At 37.2% G+C, this 23,813-nt stretch overlaps 1 protein-coding gene across 1 annotated transcript in view; it reads right to left on the reverse strand.

Moving 5' to 3' along the window:
* Window positions 1-23,813, reverse strand: part of SEMA3E (semaphorin 3E) — a 145,235-nt gene that overhangs the window by 15,552 nt on the left and 105,870 nt on the right. Inside the window, exons 6-13 of the mRNA XM_005443743.3 lie at window positions 17,227-17,346; window positions 15,080-15,222; window positions 12,251-12,365; window positions 11,823-11,892; window positions 10,399-10,543; window positions 5,148-5,370; window positions 2,376-2,467; window positions 1,177-1,218 (exon numbers count right to left, since the gene is read on the reverse strand). Coding sequence (XP_005443800.1) covers window positions 1,177-1,218; window positions 2,376-2,467; window positions 5,148-5,370; window positions 10,399-10,543; window positions 11,823-11,892; window positions 12,251-12,365; window positions 15,080-15,222; window positions 17,227-17,346 — 950 coding nt within the window. The remainder of the gene's footprint in view (window positions 1-1,176; window positions 1,219-2,375; window positions 2,468-5,147; window positions 5,371-10,398; window positions 10,544-11,822; window positions 11,893-12,250; window positions 12,366-15,079; window positions 15,223-17,226; window positions 17,347-23,813) is intronic.

The following is a 23,813-nucleotide window of genomic DNA, read 5'->3' on the forward strand; positions in this document are numbered from 1 at the left end:
GGTTTATTCTTCAAGCACTGGATTGCTTTGGTGGCATTTTTACGGTTCTCTCCAGATTTTCAAGATACTTCTTGAATTAGCAGAGTTAGAAGCACTTGGGAGCTGGATGTGATGGAGAAAGACTACTTCATTTTTTATAGAGTATCTCCTTTTTACTCTTCCAGCACAACCCTTTCACCATGACATTTCATTGAGAGCTAAAGGTAAGGCAAATATCTGAAATGACACTGAAGTCTTTCTCGAAATAATCACTCAGGTGCGTTGTTAGACAATCTAGTCTCGAGAGCTGCTTTCATAGTCCATGGGCAAAAACCCAGATTGATCCAGGAAATAATTCAGAATACACTACACCTAAGATCCTCCTCTGAATCACCATCAGAGTGAGTTTGTCTTTCTGCATTACCTACAGAAAGAATGCAAGTTGACTAGACACCCAGACTAACTGATCTTTTGGGGCACACTCACAGCTCCAATTAATGCAAGTTCACTCTTTGTTACTTGCGTATCACTACATTTATGTTCACCTATATTGTGCTGGATGTTTAATATCTATTAAAATATAACTATCCTGGGATGTTTGTAATGGCTTCATCCTGAGATGATATGATGATATGGTACAAATGAGAATCTACCTACAAGAGCAATAAATTGGGTGTTTATATTGGCAGAAACTAGCAGAAACTCAAAAGGCAGTTGGATCCAAACAGCCCTGCCTTTCATGGGCAACTGAACATGTGGGACAGCCAGCAAGGCTTTTTTTGCACTGATAGCCCCGTGGGGCTGAAGTCTGTCTGCATTTATCAGCAAGGAACTTTTCTGTGAGATGCCACATACACCAGGCTAATCCCCACTGTGATTACTACGCCAGTAATTCATGAAACAGATTGGGTTTTACTTGCTTTGATATGCATGATAGCGTGAACTAAGGAGATATACCATTAGAATTGGAAAATATGAATGCTTCATAAAGGAACAGATCATATCACCATAAGTTTATATTACAAAAGGATTACATGTGTCAGAACAGATCTCACTATAGACGATGTACATACCTCTGTTTATCTATGTATGTATATATGTATGTATATATGTATCTATCTATCTATCTCTATACAGTTTATAGCTTTGTTACATTTGAGTCACAATCTTCACATTTCAAACTTGTCTAATACTTACCCTTTTTGAAGAGATTTCCATAGAAATAATAGGAACTGGCACCTAGAAAATAGGAAATATTTCCTTACTTAGAAAAAAAATGTATCTTATTATGACAATAAATTGAATAAAATAATGTTGATCTTTACTTATTATACTCAGCTTTGCTTGATACTTTGATTTTCTTTAAGTTCTGATATTACAGAAAGATGTGAGGAAACTGTGACTTTCAGAAGTATTGCTTTAAAAGAGTCTAAAACCAGTCAACACTTAATTCAGGATTATCAGAGCCACAGGAACACTACAATTTCCCTGTCAAACATGACATCAGATCTTGGACCACTGAATCTCTTTTGTCCTACTTGAAAGTGATAAGTGGAGTGTTCTTTATAACAAAACATTCACTGAAGATAAGATAAAAATAGCAGGAATTCCTTCTTTTACCATTGTCCTCCCTGCCCTCTGCTCAGATTTCCTAGAGCAATGGCAAGACATAGCCCCTAATAGGTGTATTTAAAAGGAGCTTTATCAAGAGGGGCGATTTCTGTGATTTTCCCCCAGGCAACAGGTCAATAGTCACAGGCCTTAAATGTGGGTACCAGGTTTAAACATCTAAATTTGGATGTTGGATTCTCCTTATGGATCCAAGTAGATTAGCCTCTTACTTTATGTGGCTAACATGATAGGAACTGAATACTCGCTAAGAGGATTTCAGTATATTAGTTTGCCATGTACCAAATACTGAGCTTTAGTCATGGGCTATTCTTGAACAAAATGGCATTTTGCCTCAGTAGGACTCAGATTTGCCCACTGTAAAGACAGATTAACTGATTCACTCTTTCTGAGGATTGCTCTTTTTTTTTTTATCTGGACCTCACTGAAGCTTACTTTGCACATGCAATTTTACCCTTTTAAATACTTAATTGGATATGAGGGGTAATTGCAATGTTTCCAATTAAAAGCCACACTACAACCTCCAAACATGTAAATAGAAATACAGTAGTCCTGGTTTGCTGCAATGTGCTTCAGTACTTGGGCTATGTACCTCCACCTCAGGAAAACTTCAGCTGAAAATGAAGATTAGTCATAAAATAACTAGATCGTTGGAAAATTTCTTGCATGTAATTGTTACATAATTGACTATCCTCATATTTTTAGAAATTTTAGTTCTGCAGAAAATTCAAGACTCTCATATATGCTTCATATACAGCACAGTTCACCTTGAATACTTGCAGCTCTTCAAGAATCACTTCTTCCATTGATTCTGTCTCTTGATTGTAAATTGTAATGACTTTCAGTACAATTCCATTATCTGGGAATAAATTTAAACAGAAAACAAACAAAACAGAACTAAAGGTTATAATTGGTGGAAACATTTATATGGCCTTCAAATACATTAAATGACTTCTTCAAAGTGATAATGCATAGAAATTTCCAAATATGTACAGGTAACTGCATATTGCTTTTATTGTTAAGGACTCCTATTCTTAGAAAATAAACACATATGACAATTTGTCCCTGGCAAATAAAAGTCAACTGTGACATCCCAAGCTATATGATTAATTGACTTGTGTTTTTCAAATTCTGGGTCATAACCCCTTCGTGAGCTGTAAAAGGATCGAAAAGGGTGACTATATTTCAGAAAAAAGAAATGAGAATAGGCAGGAGCTGAGTCCATCAAGGCAAGGGAGTGTAAAATAGCTTTAATTATAAGTTGTGAGTTTTTACACTAGTTAGGAAGTGACTAACTCTCCTTAGTTGGTAGCAGCAGCTCTGTTCCTCCAGGCAAGAGTACACAAAACCTTTAGGGGCTCATTGCCCACAGTTCTCACCCTGCTCCAGGGAAGCACTGAGCTGCTGTTGGTCTGAAGTTGTTAATCAAAGGAAGATGAACCAAGAGAAAGCTGCACGTTCAAAAAGTCTAAGGCACATTGGAGTCTAGATTTATCAGCCTCTCTGTCACTATGACTCTTGCAGGAAATTAAAACACGCAAAGGGCGTATGGTCTTCCACCACTTCAGTATTGTCTTGCTGACTATTATTAGAATAGTCTTGCCTTTCTTAATCCAAAACTCACTCATCAACAGTGGCAAATATCGCTTTCTTTCTTCTGTTACTTTTAGTCACCTTTGATTTACAGGGGAAATATTAAGCAGACAAGCACTGGGGAAAATATTCAGCAAAAGATCAAAGGGGCAAACATAAAGAGGAACCATTAAAATGGGGTCCTACACCACTTCTAAAAGAGAATACCTAACCAAAGGCATCCATTTTGTGATGGAACAGCAAAAAGAAATTGCATTCTGAGCTCTGATTTTCCTAAGTAAGTCCCTCTTCGTATCCTGCTAACAGACATGTGAAAGCCTTGACGTTCAGGCTTCATCTTTGATGAACCATTCTAACCTGCACTGCTACCCTTAGAAAACTTCTGCTCATTGGTAAGACTCTTTACTTGTCTTACACAGCAGGTGTTGGACTCGGACAAAAAAGAAATTAACCCTTTCTAACATTATATTGCCAAGAGAAATAGTGAGTTTTTTGATGGGACCTTTGCCAGAGCAGAGATTGCAGGACTTGTTTTAGAGTTTCTAAAGCCCAAATTCCTATGCTGGAACTTTTTGTCACCTGAGATTAGACATTTCAAGAAGGCTAAGCAGGTGTTGGATGCCAGTTCAGCACAGGTCTAAAGCATACTCTTTAAGTCCCCTTAGATTCAACTTCACTGAGCAGAGAACTTGTCTACAAGAGTATTTGATACAAGATTTCAATCACATATGCAAATGGAAAATCTGAAAAAATCTAGGCACCATTATAAAAGCTGATGTACAGAAATACATGACAAAAGACACAATGTTTTTTAGACAACACTAAGTCCAGTACTGTGACCATACTGAGGCCATTAAAAAATGCTTAGAAAACAGCCCTAATATAAATAAGCCTTTGCTATTGTACAAACATTTCTTTTGAATGTTCTGAACACTGAAATGTGTTTATCAGAGGAATTTCATTAGTAGAGAATAATTCACTGTAACCGCTTTCCTAGAAAAAATGGTCAAAATGATTTGTGATACCACTCCTGTTGTTAAATTGATAAAATACGAACATATGAATCCTTGGTATCTTTCCAGACAGATTAGTTGTGACCAAAGTCTTGTCTAGTTCCAGGCTTTCCTCTTATTTTCTTGAGTTTTCTTATTTTTTCAAATGTCATTAGAATGTGGGGTTTTTTTTTGTCTGGTTGCATGAAGTTAGGGCAGGTCTATGATATATTTTACCTTAGCCATATTTGTTTGGTAGACGTTTAAAAATCCTCTTTAAAAATCCTCTTTAAACAAGCTCCCTACGAAAATGGCACAAAAGAAAGACAAGAAAACTTGGCAGAAAACTTCTAAGAGTTTCTTTTTAAGAAACTTGGGTATTTCCTTCTTCCTTCCTTGAGCTGTGTTGTAACCCAAATCTGGAAGCTGGCAGTTTCTTTTTAATGGTATCAGCTAGACTTGTGGTCTCCAAAATTGGGTAAAATAAACCATGGAATAAAGCCAGTAACTTGAACTGTTATTTTTGAAAATTGTATCACTTTTGTTTTTCTCAGGTCTCCAGGGCTCAGCTCAGAGCTATGCTGAGATACATGATTTTGTTCTGAAGTTTTAAAAATAAGGCCAGTTGTTCAGGATTTTTAATTTAAAGTTCTTGTTTGGAAAGAAAGAAAGAAAAATGGAATCCTGTACTTAAGTTTCTCTTCCTAGTCTTTAAGTGCTTCCCTACCATTATTTTTCTATATAATTTTATCAGCACAATGAAACATGTCTAGAATGATTAACCCCCTCTGTAAGGTGAAGGCTGGCACAGCCACGCAAAGAATGATTGTTATAAAGAGATGTTGTATTTATTTTTTTATTTTTGGACTATACATAATTTAATTCATCCTGGAGGTAAAAAAAAAAAACAACCCAAAACTTAAAACAATGTCTGTCTTGTTTTCTTTAATTTACCTGTGCCAATAAACAAAACATCATATTGCCCATCTTCAGCTTCCACTCTGTCCACTGCTATTTGTTTAAGATTGTACTTCCCATCTGTTTTAACTAGTATTGGCCTCTTATGAACAGGCTTGATGGGCTGATACATCAGTGGATGACTCCTGGCAAAATGGACAGCTTCATCAGGATAGTCTTTAGTGGTAGTGTACAGACCGCCATTCACCTTGCTCGCACACTGCAAAAACATAAAACATAGATTATCCCGAAGGTTTGCCAAATAAATTGTCAGAGACTGGTCTTGTTTTCAGGGGTTATGACAAGCCTACAGAAAACCTGGCGTAAAAACAGGCACAGAAGACCACAGCAGGAATTGGGATGGTGAACCCTATGCATGTGTGGATTATTAATCGTGAGAAGACAGGAAAGGGAATGCTAAACAGAGCCTTGGCATTGTCACATTTAGAAAGAGGGAGCTCCTTCCCCTCTGGCATACTGAGAGCAGAATAAATAATGACATTTTTAGATTTTGACAAAAATTGTAGTGCTTAGTTCATCCCCAAATTCATATTGAGGGTGTAATCAAAATGGCCACTGACAGAGTCAGGTGAAAGGGGTTTTCTGTCCCAGTGGAGACACAAACATGTGAAGTCAGCAGAATACTAATGCTTGAAATTAATCTCTAGTCTTATTAGTTTTGATTGCAAAATCTATTACCGTAAGAAACTAAGCACACTTAAAAATGATGCCAGCAGAAACAGTAATTCTTGATCTTGGGCATTGTAACAGTATTATATTTGATTCTAATTCCTAACTCACGATGACAGTATTATATATCACATTTCAGCTTGAAATACCAATGTTTGTATTGATCAATCTACCGTTTTGCAAAGCAAATAGACTTTACGTCAATGATTGATTAAAAGAGGCTTACTCCTACGGTCAAATGTGCAATTAGGGATAATTTAATGCATTAAACAGAGAAGTTAATTTTAGGATGCTTTGTGAGGGATATAGTGTTCCCTAACTGAACATAGATTCTAGATTTCCAATTTACTTTATGATGTCTAATTGAAACCATTTATGATCAAGCTGGAAATTATCTCAGTAATCATTTACTTTCTCCAAATATTCATAAGACAGTGTGGTTTTAAGAAGCATTTTAAGCAAAGCCACAGTAGCAGCCTTTCCCTATTCAAACTGGATTTTTCAGTCAATAAAATGAAATAAAATACTCTTCATGTTTACTGGAAACAGTGATTTTAAACTTGTGGTCAACTGTAATTGACAATAACAAACTCCTGCACTTGTCAAGTGGGGCAATGTTTGTTTCCACTTTTGGGGCTTAGCTACAGGAAAGTATTTGTTCAGTGTTGACTTTAAAGTAATTGTCTAATCAACCTAGTGATGGAATATCACTGGCTGTTTGCAATAAAGAGACAGAGCTAGAGCATGAAGACAGGCTAAGCCTCTGCTTTCAGTGCACTGCATACCAAGTGAATAGGCATTGCCAGGTTCCTTTTGGTAAGTTCTAGCCCTGGAGCGCTTTAATAAAAATAATACTTCACAGGCTTTTAATTTTTAATTGAATAAAATCAAGCAGTCTAGAAAGGAAACAGTAGACGCAGCCATCTCTGAAGTCTATCAACACCATTTTTGGGGTAACTGATGTCATTCCCAGAAGCAGCGCAGTCTAAATGCACTAAAAGAATCAGCAGAACACGAGCTGGGACTACAGCAGAAGCTGTGCTCCAGGCAGGCTGGAGAGCAGCAGATTGCAGAGCTTGTGCTTTTCTGTTTATTTAGCTCTAAGCTCTTTCATGGTGCTTTTCTGTTTATTTAAGCTCTACTCTCGTTCCTTATAAACTCCATCTTTACCCACTCAATAGCTAAGATCAAAGAGTGCTGACTCTCAGAGATGCCTAATGGCAGGTCGTTTTGGGCATCTTCTCACTGTCACTCCTCTAATAAGATAGGTAGTGGGATTCGGTTTACCAATATGCTGACTTTTTCTTGGAGTGTGAAACCTAACACTGTGGGCTACAGACCAAACCATGCTTTTTCTTCATGCTCCTGAAAGACCTCTAAACTGTGCTCTAAATGAGCAGCCAAAAATGAACCAATTAATCCCCAGTTAGCTGGCAGAGCCAGCTACTTCATCCTCAGGTGTGCTCTGCAACATATAGAGACAAACATGATTAAATCAATTAACACAGAAGAAGGATCTGGTTCCTCCACTAACTTGTTCTATGACATTGGGAAAATTACTTGCGATCTCCTATATCCATTTCAGGTCCCATGCCTTGCCTGCTGGGGAGGCTACAGCCCAGCCTGACCCAAAGGCAGCCACTCGGAGCCAAAGCAGGGAAGCACTTTGAGTGGAGCTTAGGGCAGCCTTTCTGTACATCATCATCAGCTTTGCTGAAGCGCTGGCTCAGTGTTCTCTGCTTCTTGCCAAAAAATCACAATTTAATCTTCAGTGCTAGGAGATATCAATGTAATGATTGTAGTCATTAATACTGAATTCATGCCCGTGTTTAACGCTAGTCCAAATAATGTATGTGAGGTGTTTTACTGCCTGGAAATAATGCCACTTAAATAACTTGGGCCATATCATCTTTGTAAAATACACAGCCACTCTGCAATGTGTGCATGGTACTGTCTCAGTATTTGGTAAAACTGCAAAAAGATGTAAATTTGCTGTATAAAATGTCAAATAAACCCCCAATAATTCCTTTGAATAATTTTGCTAAAAATGTGACCGTTTACTTATCTGATTTTCTATCTTGACTCAATACGAATGACTTTGTTCTATATCAATCAAACAAACAAACAAAATAAAAAATAGTATTAATGTCAGCACTGTTACAGTGGTAGTTTATTGGCCAAGATGGTCAAACCATATTCATATTGTTTAAAGCCTAGATAATCTCTCTTTTGGAGCATCCACTTCTGCATTTTAACTTCTGTCTCTAACCCCAAGAGAAGCAGAGAAAAACATTAATTTAAAATGTGAGAGAACACACATTTGAAATCGTACTACAGGGAGAAAGGCTGTACTGGCACAGACCAGATAAGGTAATAGGCCTTTCCACATCTCATTCCTGCGATTCAGTGATAAATGAATTGTATGCAATGTTTATTTCTGCAAATGATTGCTTTTAGTATAAAACGGAATATTGATTCAGTTATCAAAGGGAAAACAACACTGGAAGTAATGCTCCAGCAACTCTTTGTTCCGCTAAGAGAGTGAGCCCCCAGCCTGCCAGAAGATAAAGAGGTGAAGTTTGAATACTGGGGGGGGGGGGGGCGATTTTAGCCACACAGTTGTTAGAAATGTCTTTGCATCTCACAAAGTCAAAAATCTGCACGATGCTGACATGATAAGGGGCAGACCTTCAGGGAGTGTAAATAAAAGCAGCTTTGCAACAGATAGCAAAATTGCCATGGGTGGGTGGCTAAGGAGCTGTATTCCCAAAAGGTGTGGGGCAAAGAAGAAATCCTGGCTGTGATGCTGTCTGGGTTAGCCTGGCCCTTGGGGCTCCTGCTGACTCGCAGAAGGAAGGGAAAGGTGAGGGGGGCCCTGGTTGTGCCCCTTCTGTGAGATGCTGACCGGCCCCTGCAATGCAAAGGGCACCCTCCAACCCCACCGACAGGCACTGAAGGCAGGACCAGTGTCCTCACCCCCTGAGCCGGGATGTGAGAGTCCCAGACTAAGACCCTACAGGGGCACAAGCTTCTGAAACACCTGAGAAGAAAGGAAAAGAGTTTGAGATGAATATGACTTGTGATGCCTTGCAGAAATCAACATAGAAATCAGGAATTCCTTGTAGAAATTAATTACCTGACTCTAAGTAATAAGTTTATGATTTCTTCCAGAATTTCTGTTTACCAAATGAAAAATCTAAGTGCCAAGCAGGAGCAACTCTCTATGTGACAGCACCTGTAGTTGCGGAGCATGTGACAATAGTTGCCAGATTAAATGCATTTTCAAAATATGCCTTTTTTCTTATTTTTAATAAATGTCCATTGAAAGAAAAAGAAGTTTGTAAAGAAACTTGTGTGAAAATTGGCAAAAAGCATGAGCAATTTTGCTGAATTTGAGTCTTTGCAATGTAGTTTTAGTATTTCTATCTTCTTTTTAAAGGGTACAGAACAAGAATGTTAATAAGCTCAGAAACATGATCTAAGGGTAATAAATATCACTTTGTGTTGTCTGAAAGGAAGCTAACGAACTGTGAGACTGCTAGACCATTGCTTCTAGAAAGAACCAATCTTGAAAGAAAGACCTCAGGTCTTCTGGAGGATTTACTTCTTATTTACAAACATATTTATTCTGATTAGTTACTTTTGTTAAAATCTATGTCTCATTTCTAACCTGCTCACTTTCTAAATCATAGAAATATTGAAATTTGATCTTTTTAAAAAAGAGATGAATAAAAGGAATCAGAACCAACTGATCTTGAAATACTGTATATATATATATTTAAATATATTTCCTTTAACACTTGTTAAGTGTCTTGATTTCAGCAGGCAACAGGAAGAAAATTAATTCCCTTGTGTAAGCTTGTTATTTCTAGTAATAATCTTATTTACATTGGAAAAAATTGCATGTATCTTAAGTACATATTTTTTACAATGTAACTATAGGTATATGTTTCCAGTCCAGCCTGGCTTTATTTTCCCATGTCAAGTCTATAGGGACAGTTTGTCCCCAGAAAGTGCCATAAGGAAAAAACCTCACACTTGCCTCAAGGCACTTAAATAAATTTTGATTTTTCATGTATTTCTTTGGCATTTAGATTAAAGTTATCAAGGTTCAGATGCAAAATAGTACAACAGCAGCCAAATTTAGAAGAACTGTTATTCTAGGCTCAATAGAAAGTGAGGTTCCTTCCCAGCTAATGCACTTACTGCTTCTGAATGCAGCATCTGATTCACTTTCTAGAAATTCTGTTTCTATCCTTGTTGCCTGGGGTCCTGACTTTGGGACCTTAGGATCTGAACAGAATTTTGTTAACAGGATTTTGGAAAACATTATGTGCTTAATTCCGCTATTTTCCTATGGGAAATGTGTGGTTCTAGTACTTGATTAAACTTATTGCTGAACCACTCCACACTTTTCCAGAAATGCTAAAGTATGTATGCATCCAAATTACTATATCCTGGACCATGAAGCCAGGCAGATTTGTACATTAGCAGCAGCCTGGCTTTCCTTCCCAAATTTATTTACATGGCAAAGCAATGGAAAACAGATCGTACTTACTGAACCAGGTCTAGGGTAAGGTACTTTTCCTTCATATAGAGCCCAGTGATATTCAGGTCCTTCTTTATGAGCATATGGTCCATTGAAAGCTGCTCGGACACTTGCCATGTGGTAAACACATATAGCATATCCTCTAAATATATTGCTACGAAGAAAAATTCAAAGACATTATTAAAGCAGTATGTCACATTCTGTACATGTAACACTGATATTATTGTGTAATTAAAACTAAATCACATTTCAACAGTATCCAGGGAGAAAAACCTACTTATTCTTTCCTGTATGCTTTTCTTATATCTGCTGTGTCCAATGTTCTTTACCAAGTTTTCAATGGATGTATATTTATAACATTTCTCTGAGAAGATCGGTGTTGTTATCCCAAAATTTGAAGATGGTGAACACAAGCTTTAAATTGCTTGTTTATAAATGCAGAGGAAGCCCAATGAACTGCACTTAGGTCTTATATGTCTTTGATCCGTGACTTAAGCAGTTAACGAATTTTCTTCTCTAAGTTTTCCCCTGTTGTTACTTTGGAAAGATGGGAATCATCCAGTGCTGACTGAAATGAGCAGGAGTCTGTTTACATTGAGTGGAAATGTTGGTTAGTTGAAATGTTGATCACTTTATGTAGATCAATCATATAAAAGTATCTTTTTTCACTTTTAAATTTTATTTACTTTGTTCCAGAGAAGTGATTCATTACTTTTTAAAGAAGCGTTGGTGCTCTACAAAGAAACTCTCTCCAAAGACTCCAAAAGGTGATCAAGATAATTTCAATTGTGTGCCCACCTTTCTGTACTGGTGTAGGGAGGCAGTAGGACGTGCTAGGTGCCTGCATCCCTAGAGGACCAGATCTGCCTTGCTTTATTAATAAAAATAAAAATAAAAAAAATCAGGAGAGTGAAAAGCACAGCTGCTCTTCTCTACAAGTTACATCCTAAACAGCTGGATTGCCAAGAAATAGGTACCGCGTGTTTGCCCTTGAACCAGGCTGAGTGGAAAAGGAGGCCACCAGCAGCACTACAGCTGGTGTTTTGGGCTTCACTAAGAAGTTAGTAGGAGTTTAAGCTGCTACCTCCTTAAACCTGAATTACAGTCGAGCTTTGAAGGAAGACAGGTGCCTCTGGTTAGGCTGCTATTATAAGCAGGCAGGAGTGCATATACTTTGACACCAGGAAATTTTCAAGCAGGGAAAACTTTAATTAATATATGATCCAGATAGACTGGATCACTGAATGAGACTTCAAGCCCCTGAGTGTCACAGAGCAGTTTTTACATTAACACGGAAGCCCACTGTGAATAGAACAGGGATTAAACTGTTTACTACATATTTGCCAAGGGATATTTATCATGCAACTTCTATCTCTCCAACAGGCTGTTCAAACATTCTTTTATTGCTGCTATTATTTCTTCCAATTGTTTACCTTGTAGTGTTGAAGAGGCCAAATATCACTGGATTTTTGTTATCACGAGTTTGCAGCAAAAACACATCCTCTGTAAAATTTAAATGCAATGTTATTGGTAGAAAATTACTTTTCTCAGCCCCAAAAGAGAAACTTCATCGCTTGTTAAGAGTGTAATCTCATTTTACTTGTATAAGCAATTTAATTTTTTGCAGATTTTAAAAACAATCTTGAAGAACAATGCAATACTTAAAAGCATAATTGATGATAGTCAACTTATGTATAGATAGTTAATGTGTGTATAGAACTTCACAGACGCTGGATACAAAATGCTAACAACCATTCCCTGTTAATGAATACAAGCACAAGATTTGGCAGTAAGATGTGTTATCATGAAAGGATATGTTTTATATGATGATTTTAAGTTTGTTGCAGTCTAGGATATTTACCTAATTCATCAAAATGTGTATCAATCCCGTTTCTCCCAGGCACAGAACAAACTAGCCTGGTTTTGAGGAAAGTGCTCCATTTATTCACGAGCATTCGCTGGCCTCCCATGTCATTCTGCATGGAAAGAAACAAATGCTGATGGTAATTTGAATGAGTAAGTCTAGAAGCACAAACATCCTTGCAAAATTTGCTACTCATTGTATCTTTTAATGCCAAAAGCATGCATTTTCAAACCACACGTCTGTTACTAGTATTATTTCTCTGGAGTCAGTTTTCAAGTAGGATTGTGCTGATCAAATCCAGGTCTCATTAAGAGCTGTGGGTTTATAAGAAATCTTTAATTCTGTGCTGCATCTGTGGATAGTTTTAACTATACAGCTGTTGTAAAGCTTTTTTTATTTCTCATTTTTGTTAACTGGATGTACTGAGAACTTTTAGCAAAGTTTAACTTTGCTTTAGGAGCTGAGTGGAAACTGAAGCCCTGAATCCATAGAGCTGGTACAGCCGGGGCAAGTCTGAGGTGAGTATCTACGTGATGTTCTAAAAATTTCTCAACAACTTTACATAAGACCTGCTTTTCTATGCCTGTCTCATCTTTGTCTTGCTATTGTGACTGTCAGCCTGTCAAGAAAAAGAGGCATTTGATGCTACATAGTAATCAATTTGTAATCTTTGGGCGGCATCCTCAAAGCTATGTCCTCATGTTCAGGCTGACTGTCTAACGGATTATTGCAGGCTCTGTATTAGGTTTGCAAAACTCCTCTCACAACTTCATTCTAAACTACTGAAATTAATGTATTTCCTCAGCTTCACACTGAGATCTTACAAAAACAGAGATCTGTTTTACTTAGAAAAGTAGAAATTTACAGAGTAGGTGCCTCTGTGTTGCGAAATCTGTTACAGCTCAGAGGAAAATGTAAGAGCTGGGGGAAAAAGCCACTTCTTGAATCAAAGCTATTTTTTGTATTCATTAAATCAAATTTGAGTTATAGCACATGGCTGTGAAGCTAATGCCCAGATGCTGAAGGATTTGGAGTTTTGGACAAGTGGAAGAGAAAGCTCTGTGGGATTTTGGTTTAATCCATGGCTAGAGATAAGACATTCAGGTCAATACATTTCAGACTAGAGGGAACTATTAAAATAATCTATTCAGACATCTACAGAACATAGGCCAAAGAATTATACTTTAGATCTTGATGCAGGCTTGAATTCTGAGAGCCAACTGGCTTTGTTAACGTTAATGTCTTAGGCTGCAATTTGGTACTTTGCATATTTCAGGTGGTTTAAGTTATACATGGGCACTCCTTAAGAAATGTTAAGATGTAGTATGCTGGTGAGCATATGCGATATATACTATACCTTGAAGTGACAGAAGATTTTTAACTTGTATTTTGCTCTTTGCCCAATAGTTTTAGGAGTATATCCCCTACAGTTAGGAGGGGGAATGCAATTCTTTTTTCAGAAATAAAATCAGATGCTAAGAAATAAATGTCTCATTCCTTCTTCTAACCAAGCAGTCCCAATGGGAAAGAGAGAGCTCCTCTCATCAGCCTTACCATAGTTCAATTAATAGAAAAGGGATGCACCCAGACTTCATCAGTTGTTCAGAAAAGGAGCAATTATGGGTAGCTTGATTTGGGAGATCATCTGTTAACAGTGCCTCTCTCCAGCAATGGCCGAACTCTCCGTCCTGTCTGTGGGGCCAGGGTGCCAAAAAGGGATAGGATCAACACACCAGGAGCGTGGCCTGAGTGGGAAAGGAATAATCGTACAGGGCAGTGGAGGGAAGCGATGTCTTTCCTTGGGCCTTTTATGGCTCGTTCTGGTAAACCTTATGCCTGGATTCAATAATAATTTGCTGGACAGTTCAGTTCTACTTTCCTGCCTGCACAGTTTGCCTTAGTTACCATCAAGAAGAGAAATGGGATATGAAATGAAAACATGAATTGGCTACTATTTATAAAGCACTTTGTAGGCGGTTAGGATTGCACCCCTCCTGTCATTCATACATCAGAAAGAGGTTTAAAAAATTTACAGAATCACAAAATAGCTGAATTTGGCAGGGACTTTGGAGACCGTCTAATCCAACTGCCTGCTCCAAGTAAGTTGCTTTAAGCAAGTTGCTTAGCAAATTGCTCAGGCCCATGTCCAGTGAGGTTTTGACTTTCTCCAAGGATGGGAACTCTAGGCAACCTGTGTCAGTGTTCAACTACCCTGGCAGCAAGAAAATAGTTTTTTACATTCAGATGGAATTCCATGTGTTTCAATCTGTGCCCATCTCCTCTTGTCCTATCCAGCTGTGTGGTAGGATAGCCTGCACAAATACAGGCGAGTTAAGTCTGCTCCTTGCAGACAGAATAGGAAGGCGAAAGGGAATGAAAGGACTGGTGGCTGGGTTGGTCCTGTCACCAGGAATGTAAGGTGACATCAGTTTATGTCAGTGGTGAGAGCTGCAAGAGGCCCAGGACCCACAACCAATACTAAGGGCGATGGAGCCTTGATCTGAATTGAGAGTATGGATGGTACAAAAGCCCTGTGGGCAGCTGCTATTGCTGTTACCATTTATCAGCACAGAGAGAGATGGAGCTGTATAAGATTTCTGGGCTTTGCTCTTCTCTCAGCAAAAGCTGTCTTCGAGCCCAGATTTCAGATCACTTCTGAATTTTCTAATGTTTGAGGCTGTTTAGATGTAGGGTTTTCATTCAGACCTATAACTTACTTTCACATATGTTAACAGATGCCATATTTGCCATAGAGAGAGAAAGAGAGAAAGAAAGGAATATTTTTTTTTTTTTAATTTAGCTGGGGAATCAGAAAAAAAATCTTACCGCACATACGCGTCCCACTCTGGTATATATGGCATGAGTGCTTGTCTCGGCTTCTAATGCTTTTTCAGTAAAGAAGAAATATACTTTGTTATCATCATGGTCTTCATTATCGGGAATCATGTATGAGCTAACGAATTTGGGTTCTTTAAAAGAAAACAAAAAATATTTCAATTCCAGTTTATTAAAACATTCTTTTATTTTTTTCAATCCTTAAAATCATCTGGTAGCAAAGAAATAAATTAAATTAAAGAATCAGGGATCTATCTGTCAGAGAGCTACCTAGGGGGAATAGGCTGATAGAAATAGGAAAAAGATACGTTTTTTTGTGGGTGGGTATCTATAGAACATGTGGAATACATTAATGTCAAACCGATTTTATAGCTCAAATTCACAAATCAATATTCCTTTGTATGTGTGCAAGAAAAAGACCTTTTTCCTGTCCTGTTCTCTGGGGCTTATATATTTTAATTTGGATTAAGCTGAAAGCTGGCACTAATATTCACATAACAATCTCTGAACCCATACAAACCAGGTGTAGGAATGTCAACTTTGGACAAATAGCCTTTTAGATAAAGGAAAAGCTCTGGTAGTTCTGCTAAAAGATGTTATATGAACATATATCTTCATAGACAGAAGATACATTGTGTATCTTTGTCATGAAATAAAAACCTCCCAATTTTTTCCTGTTTTGGCATTTTGCTAAAAAGTTGAAACCTAAGTTCAGACTTCAGTCCGTGTCTGTATACCTTTTAATCTCACACCAAGCAGAGCTGTGATTTCATCTCACTGAATTGTAGCAAAATTTTCACAAGTTCTTTAAATGACAATGTCATTCATACAATTAGTAAGATTTCTTAAGCAGTGAGTAACGTAAATATTTTCTAACTTCCTGTCCTCTATGAAAACAGACATTGCATTTTAAGACATTGATACAACTTTCTGATTTTCTGAAGTGTTTTTAATATAAATTTTAAAATATTCCCTTTCTGTAAATTTGAAATGTCAAAATGAAGAACAAAGTTTGAGGCCATAATTTAGAGAATTCTATATTTAACACAATGAAATCTTCCAGTGGGAAGAGAAGAGAAACTTCACTTCCGTATTGTAAACATCCACCTGATTGTTGCTACCGTTATGTAGCCAGTTTAAACACTCAGTTTAGCAAGGCTCTAAGTACAGGAGGTAAAGCAGATGTAAAAATGATCTAAACAACAATAAAAAAGTATTTAATTCAAGTCTTAGGTCATATTTGTGTTTGGAAAAAGTATGCAGCAGAACTATTTTCTCTCTTCTGATTTGAGAGAAGACCGCCTTGAAATTTGGGAGAAAATTCTTCGGTGTCTGTCCTTTAAGTGAAAAGATGATGACCACCATATGAATCACCACAAAAGGCAATTATTGAGTGTCCTTGCCAAACATCAGCGGTAATTACATCACGGTTATGATGAAACATTGCAATACTTTTGGAGCTAAACAAATCAAGATCCTGACTCTCCATTTCACAAAAATTTCAACACTGGCTTTCTGTCAGTTACATTTCACATTTAAGAGTATGAAACAATTTTTAAATTTCCCAGCACATGATTTTTTTCATTATTTTTCTTGTGGCATATTTTAATTTTCTTCTTTTAAATTACCTGCTTTAACTTTTTATTCAATTTAATTGCATGATCATTATATGTTTATTATTGTCCATTATTGCATGACATCTCTTTCCTACACAAACTGGCAAAGATTCAGTTGTTTTATTGCAACATGAAGACAAAATGATCTCATCTACAAAAAGAGAGTATTGTTCTAATTAGAAGCACCCATTAGTTAAATAGATAATTTTTACATGTTATTTTAATTATATCTGGCATATCATGAAATAATACAGAATATTCAAAGTAGAAATTAAAAGCAATTTTAAAAGTGAGAAATGAAGGATTTAAAAGTTCCACTTGTTAAATCCAATATGTAATTGAAGTAAAGATTTCAATTTGTTCATCCTGGCAGGGGCTTCATGAAAAGTTTCATGCTAAAAAGATAGTTCAAACAAATTCACCTCCAAATGTATGTACATAGGCATGAACGATAACTTTTATTTCTGGTTAAACAGAAATGGGCTAGTCATCGAAAACACCTCTGGTTCCTCCTTCCCATACCTTTCAATAGGCGCTCGCTATCAGGTTCGGTTCGGAGATGGGCCAAGCGATTCATGGTGCGAAATAAAGCAGCATCCCTTCCCCAGTAGTCACTGTAGAGACCAGTAAAAAGCTCGCCACCTACAGGCCACGCATTAAAGAAACAAACCCAAAACAAAACAGTTTGGTAACACTCTATGTAGTCGTTTGAATGCATATGCTAGGAATGGCATTATTAAGATGGCTCATTAATATTCGATCAAAATCAGGTAAGGGGTCACTAAGTGACATATAGTCTAAACAGCATATGGACATTTTTCCTACCAGCACGGCAACATTTACAGTTGGAACAGCACAAGGACAAGAATCTTAAATCTCATTCATGGACATGGCCACATTTTCAAATCTGACTTAATAACTTTGCGATAGATTCACACACACAACATGAAGGCATTCAATTAACATCTAACCACGTTTGCCACGTCAGGCACCTAAGGTCAAAGCCCTCACTGCTGTGCAGTTAATGCCTGGCCCTAGAGACACCTACCCCTTCTCAGTACCTAAATTTTCACCAGTGCCAAGACTCTGACCAGCGGTTTGCTTTCGAGCACTTCTAGACATGCTCTGGTCTTGCTAATGAGAAGCAGCACATTGCTGGGTCCCAGAACTGGGAGGGACATGCTGGGTTTATGAGGAGCCAGGAATAACAGGAGCCAGAGAAAGGAATGAAAAGGCAGCAGTAGGTTTCAGAGCATGCAGTGCTAAGGAGAAGAATAGTGATAGCTGCACCAACCCACTGATTTGGGCTGGGGATAGGGTTCAAGACTAAACCGTGCCTGAATCCACAGAGTGGACCTCAGACAGGAAGCCTTTCCTGAGCATGGTTATCACATTTGGCTCTGGGCAAGACATGGCTGAAAAAAAGATTCACTAGTGAAGCACATACTGAAAATACCGGAGGGCTGGGTGCCGTTATCTCCCCAGCTGGAGAGAGAAGCAGTACCTGCTATCTAAGAAGTAATTTTTTTTGTTGTTTGTTTTATTAGGCTGAGTGTTTTTTCCAGCCAGCCTACTGGAGCTGTTCCGCTTTACCTGAAATAACTGCAGTGTGGGTATAACTTGCTGGCTGAGGGGCTTAGGTTTTCACTGGAGAGAGAAAAAGAGCCTATTTTCCCCAGGTCCAGCAGTAACTTGTTTTCTTATCCTTAAAATATTCACCAGAGTAGGGACAGAACCTGAGATCTCATCCATCCTGCACAACTGGTGATTAATATTTTCCTGAAAAATTGATGGGAACAGAGACTGGGTCCCATTTTCAAAGGCTTTAGGTGGCATTCACAAATCAATCAAGCATAGGAAAATACTAAAAATAATAGGCTGATTGATCATAACTGTTGAAAATCTATATGTAGTTAGGCTCAACTAGATCATGCATATGTTCAAAAATCCAGCCTATCTCTATCTGACCTATGTAAAATTTTGATATCAGGTATCTATGACATTCTATCTATGAAATCCCAGCAATAATTATACCTTTTAGTTATGCATGGGTGCAACTCCCCCTAACTGACTAAACATTAAGAAAAATATATTTCACTCCCTTGTGGACATAGATTAGAAATTGTTTAGGTCCAATTTCAGAAGCAGACATTGTCACTAGGTGGCATCCTTATATTAGGAAATAACACAGCAAGAATTAAACTGTTCAAGAGGGAAATAATTTGCAATTTGTGGCTAATCTGAGTGGAGGTTTCAGTGACAGGGCTTCCTACCCCCTCATCAAAATAAACGGGACTGATCCATTCAAATGACATTCGCTGGCATTTATAAAGGATTATAGCAAAAGCAAGAATTTTGCTTGTTAGTCTCCCTCAAAGTGCAAATTTTGTTCCGCTTAAGAGATAGATATAAATTGAATGGTACCGTAACTCTGAAAAATGATTCTTAAAAATTTATAGTTTGGCAGCTGGGGCTGATGCAGGAACCTCTGCTGGTTCAGAGCTGGGCATAGTTTTGCCTTAGGCTTCATCATATAAAGCATGGCTATTGCCTCGTTAAAATACATGGTCATGATTTAGGGTAAAATATTGGCAAGTGAAATGAAAAGTCAGAATAAATTACAGCATTGGTAGAAGTTAAAGTTACCCAACACTAGTAGTGAGCTTTATTTTTTAAATAACACAGGGCTGATTAAACAACAGAATTTGCCAGTGTCTCAGTAATGCTCCAAACAATCTTCACAACCCTAACTAACGAGTTACATTAGTCGTAAATCCCCCGTTAAGAATTCCATTGGGAAAATGTCTCAGAGTGGCTGGTTTTCTTTTTAATTATGGTGATGGCTAATCCAAAATGTGATGCTTTTATCCTTTCCAACTGTAGTGAACCTTGGAAAATCCATCAGTGTGGAGTAAATGCTTTGTTACATGTTGCGGTTGATCAGGATTGACATTTAAAAGTCCTAAATGTTCAGAAGTTTGGCTATGAAGCCTTTTCCTTCTGTCTGACACAGGTATAAAATGTTAGTATAGATAACTAACCTGCTGGTATGGCATTCTACCATATACTGGGGAAATTATCACTGATTTTATCTGTGAGATCCTGGGGGCAGAAAATGGAAGTTCCGGTCTTGGATGGATATTGCTTCATGAAAGATAGTGTACAGATACAGGAATTAAATCTGATTTTTACCCTGAAGTGTTACTAAACTAAACATAAGACAAGTATCAAGCATGAGCAGACAGGTCACCTAGCCTAAGGAGAGTGGTGAGACAAATACTGATGAGTGAGACTGGCAAAGATCCCAGCACAAGAACATTTGGCATAATTCTGAGATTTTTCACACTTTTGACATTAAAAGGATCTTCTCTTTTACTCTTCAATGGTCTTTTGCATATCCTCTAAATCCATGTTATATATTTTGAACACCACTGGATTTTTACAGATGCTGACTAATTCTAGATTTAAAGACAACCTGAAGTTGCAGTTTGACAAATCCTGGCAATATTTCTACTCTTTTCTCCTCTGTTGAAAAGCTTCTACTACTACTACTACTACTACTACTACTACTACTACTACTACTACTACTACTACTACATGTCAACTCATCCCTGTCTTCGTTGCAGGGTTTTATGCTGCTGTACATGTACTGATAAACCAGTATCTTCCAGTGAAAGTCAACTCAGCAATTTCACAGACTTTCACCACCCCTCCCATCTTCCAGTCTAACCTCAGCTTAACATGCATTTGCAAAATAATTGCTAAAATTTAAATTTTAACACAGCCTGGTTAATTCTGCTAAAACAAGAATAGAAACTTTATTCTTCCTTTATTTAAATGAACAACACCCATCCACCCCCATGGACCTCAAAAATAATTTTTAACTCAAGTGATACATGCATACTTTTTAGCTAGCATTTTTTTCAAGAAAAATACATCAAAGTTCAATTGGGACCACTTGAAAGATACCTTTATTTTTTTTGCCCTTTTGTTAAAAGCAAAGTATTAGCAAAACCAAATACAAACTCCTTCTAAAACAAAGAATTCCTAGATAAAAACTCTTAAAGTAAAACAGACTGAAGCATGTGATTCAATTTAAAAAACTTAATGCAAGGGATTTCTATAAATAGGCTGCTTCTGCCTTAGAAGTGGGTTTCCTTCATTTGTTATTGGCATGTTTTGTGTACTCGCTTCAAACTGGAAGGTACTGCAAACTTAACCTATTATTCATCAACAGTCCTTTCTGTGTAAAATATAAAATTCATGTTATGAATAAAGGAGTAGAACATAATGAGTAGAAAATAAGCAGCACCTTTCATGCATTTCTTTGACTGTCAGCCAGTTATTACTCACATGACAACCAATTCACATTTTTAGCAAGTGACACTTTTCACAGAAGTAAAAAAAAAAACAAATTCAAAAGAAATTATCTATTGCTTAGCTGGTAAACTTCCTCTGTATGTTTGTATTTTCTGTCTGTCAGTCAAGTATTCTGTGTTCTGGTTTGAGAGGAAAAAATATTTATTTTAGTTTATTGCCTGGACTAAAAGAAAAAAACACAGATACGTGAAGCTGTTTTAAAACTGTAAAACCCAAAAATATTGTTGAAATTGATTCCCTGGATAGAGAAACATATTCAAATGTAGTTTGGTTTTTTCACCACTTGCTTGTGATAGAATGCAGGTAACAGAACATAGACATAAACTAATTTCTCAACTTTCAAGAGCTAGTGTGGTCTAAGTTAATCAGTGTGCATGATCTGATACCAAAAATAGTTTTGGCTATTGAAAGCAGATGGGTGAGTTCATTAGAAATAGAAGTCAAAAAGTTTTATATGCCATTTATCGAAACATATACATTTTATTCAGCCTGTTTGCCATCCAACATCTATTCTGTTTCCTGATGCTAACAATACATTGCTAAAATTTAATTGTTCATAAATTGAGGAATTCATCACAAGCTATATTACCACTGGGTCAGATAACCTGTAATAAAACTACGATAGCATGGACATTTAGTTTTAAAGCCAAGTCACGCACTATTATTTTCTTGAAGTGGGTATTTTAACTGATGTGTTAAAATACATGAAGAGATACAGAACAAAAGATTCTCTTTTTTCCTAATTTAATCCAGATAAATTTGGTTCTAATTAGTGATGGTGCAAGTGATCTTTCAAGGTCATGATTTTAGAAGTTTTTAAACTTTTATCAGAGGTATATAAAATTTCCTTGTTACTCTAATCAACAGCCACACTGTTATAGGCTGCTGTGTTAATGTGAGTTGCAGAGGTGGAAGCAGGTTTTTAAATGTTTAGTTGGGAAGAAGAGGATGCTGGGATGTGAAAGCCTTTGCTAACAGGTTTGCACGAAACAATTTCAAGGACGTGCACCCTGGCTCAACCTACATGGGGGAATGTAGGCAACACTGGGGGCATACTGTTTCCATACCAGCAGCTGGTTTAGCTTTCTAAGAAGACTGGAGTCCCTGAAGAAGAAGGGAACCTCCAGGCATTGGAGGAAAGACTGGAAGACCAGTCCTGGAGGGAATGTGGTGTAGCTGTCATCTCCTGTTATAGGGTCATGGCCACCATGAGCTGGAATCAAGGCTCAGCTGACTGAAGGAACATCCCTTCCTTCAGAGTTCAATGGCATTAGAGGTCTCAGCCTCATTTTCAAATGTCAGTTAAAAGATTCTTTGTTATTCACCATGTTTACATCTACGTCTTCTACCCTTTTCAAATTGATACCTACAGAGATAAAGGATATACATTCTGAAGTCTAGGGAGGAACTAATTCTGTTTATTCTGTAAGCTGTGTGCCTCTGATTAGTAGAAGTTAGTATAGTAGAATACATCGAAAGAAAAACTTCTTTAGGATATTTTTCCTAAGTGTCAGAAGTGTTTAATTCGAATACAATATAAAATAATAAATAAAATATTAATATCTTTGAAGACTTTTATTTTGGTTTTAAAATATCATTTTATGATCACTGAAAATTACAGAATTCCCAGTGAAGGCCTAGAAAGGCAGCCTCAAATACCTTTCTCAGGTCATATCAGTTTTGATGAAGGGTTAAAAGTGTGTCTGTTTTTTGGTGTTCTGTCAGTGATCCAAGAAAAAATTATTATTTTTTCCCATTAATCTTGGCACATTATGGAAATGTTAGCTTTGTAAAACTGACTTTATAAGTCTTTGTTGGTGGACATCCAAGACTCTGATCGACATTGATCAGGGAAGGGTTTATGTAATGGATTTATCTTTTCAATAAAACTGTGAGGATCCGTAGGACTTTCCATTATCCAGGCAAAGTAATGAATAGGCCAGAAGCACAAGGACTAACCATTAGTCTTGAAGTGCTCAGTGGCACAATCTGGCTTCCATTTAAGCAAATAAAATTCACATTGATCCCACAGTAGGAACATGATCAGGTTAATTTATTTACTTAGTTCTGTCTGAGGAAAGGTTGAGAAGGACTTCAAGATTAGACCATGAGGTTTCAGGCCTACAGCAAATTCCATAGGATGAGCCTTTTTTCCCAGGCTGAACTAAGACTGGAATCTGTTAAAAACTGTAGAAACAATTTAGTCATAAGGGTGGAAGAAAAGCGTAACAATCCACACTTCATGGATTTTGGAAGGTCAGTCAAAACACAGCAATTTTTTTTGTGATTTTTTTCATGACTTCTTTAATGCACCAACTCTTAAGAATTTGAGGTGTCATTTTTTATTTTTTTTTATTGGGAATGAACAATATTTTGATGAATTGCTGTAATTTGAAAGATTTGGCATTACTGATGAAGATTTTTCTTGTAAGCATGTAAACATACATCTGTCACTCATGACCAATACTTCCTTACCACCATGGGTGAGCTTTATCATTGTAGTTAATAATCAAAGGCTTTAACTGTCTATTTGTAAACTATGAAGTCAAATGTAAATATCAAAGGGCCCTAAAAAGGTCTAACTTTTCTGTCCCTTAAAAGTTGAAAAATTATTTGATCTTTAGCCTTTTCTTTCTAGCCCTTTCTTTTAATGACTATTACTTCTTAAGGTTCAGTTTTCATCTTACATTTTCTAAAATCCAAAATGACTGTGTTAGTCCCTAAGTGCA

Source organism: Falco cherrug, chromosome 5, assembly GCF_023634085.1.
Source record: "Falco cherrug isolate bFalChe1 chromosome 5, bFalChe1.pri, whole genome shotgun sequence".
In the NCBI taxonomy this organism is placed as follows: Eukaryota; Metazoa; Chordata; class Aves; order Falconiformes; family Falconidae; genus Falco; species Falco cherrug.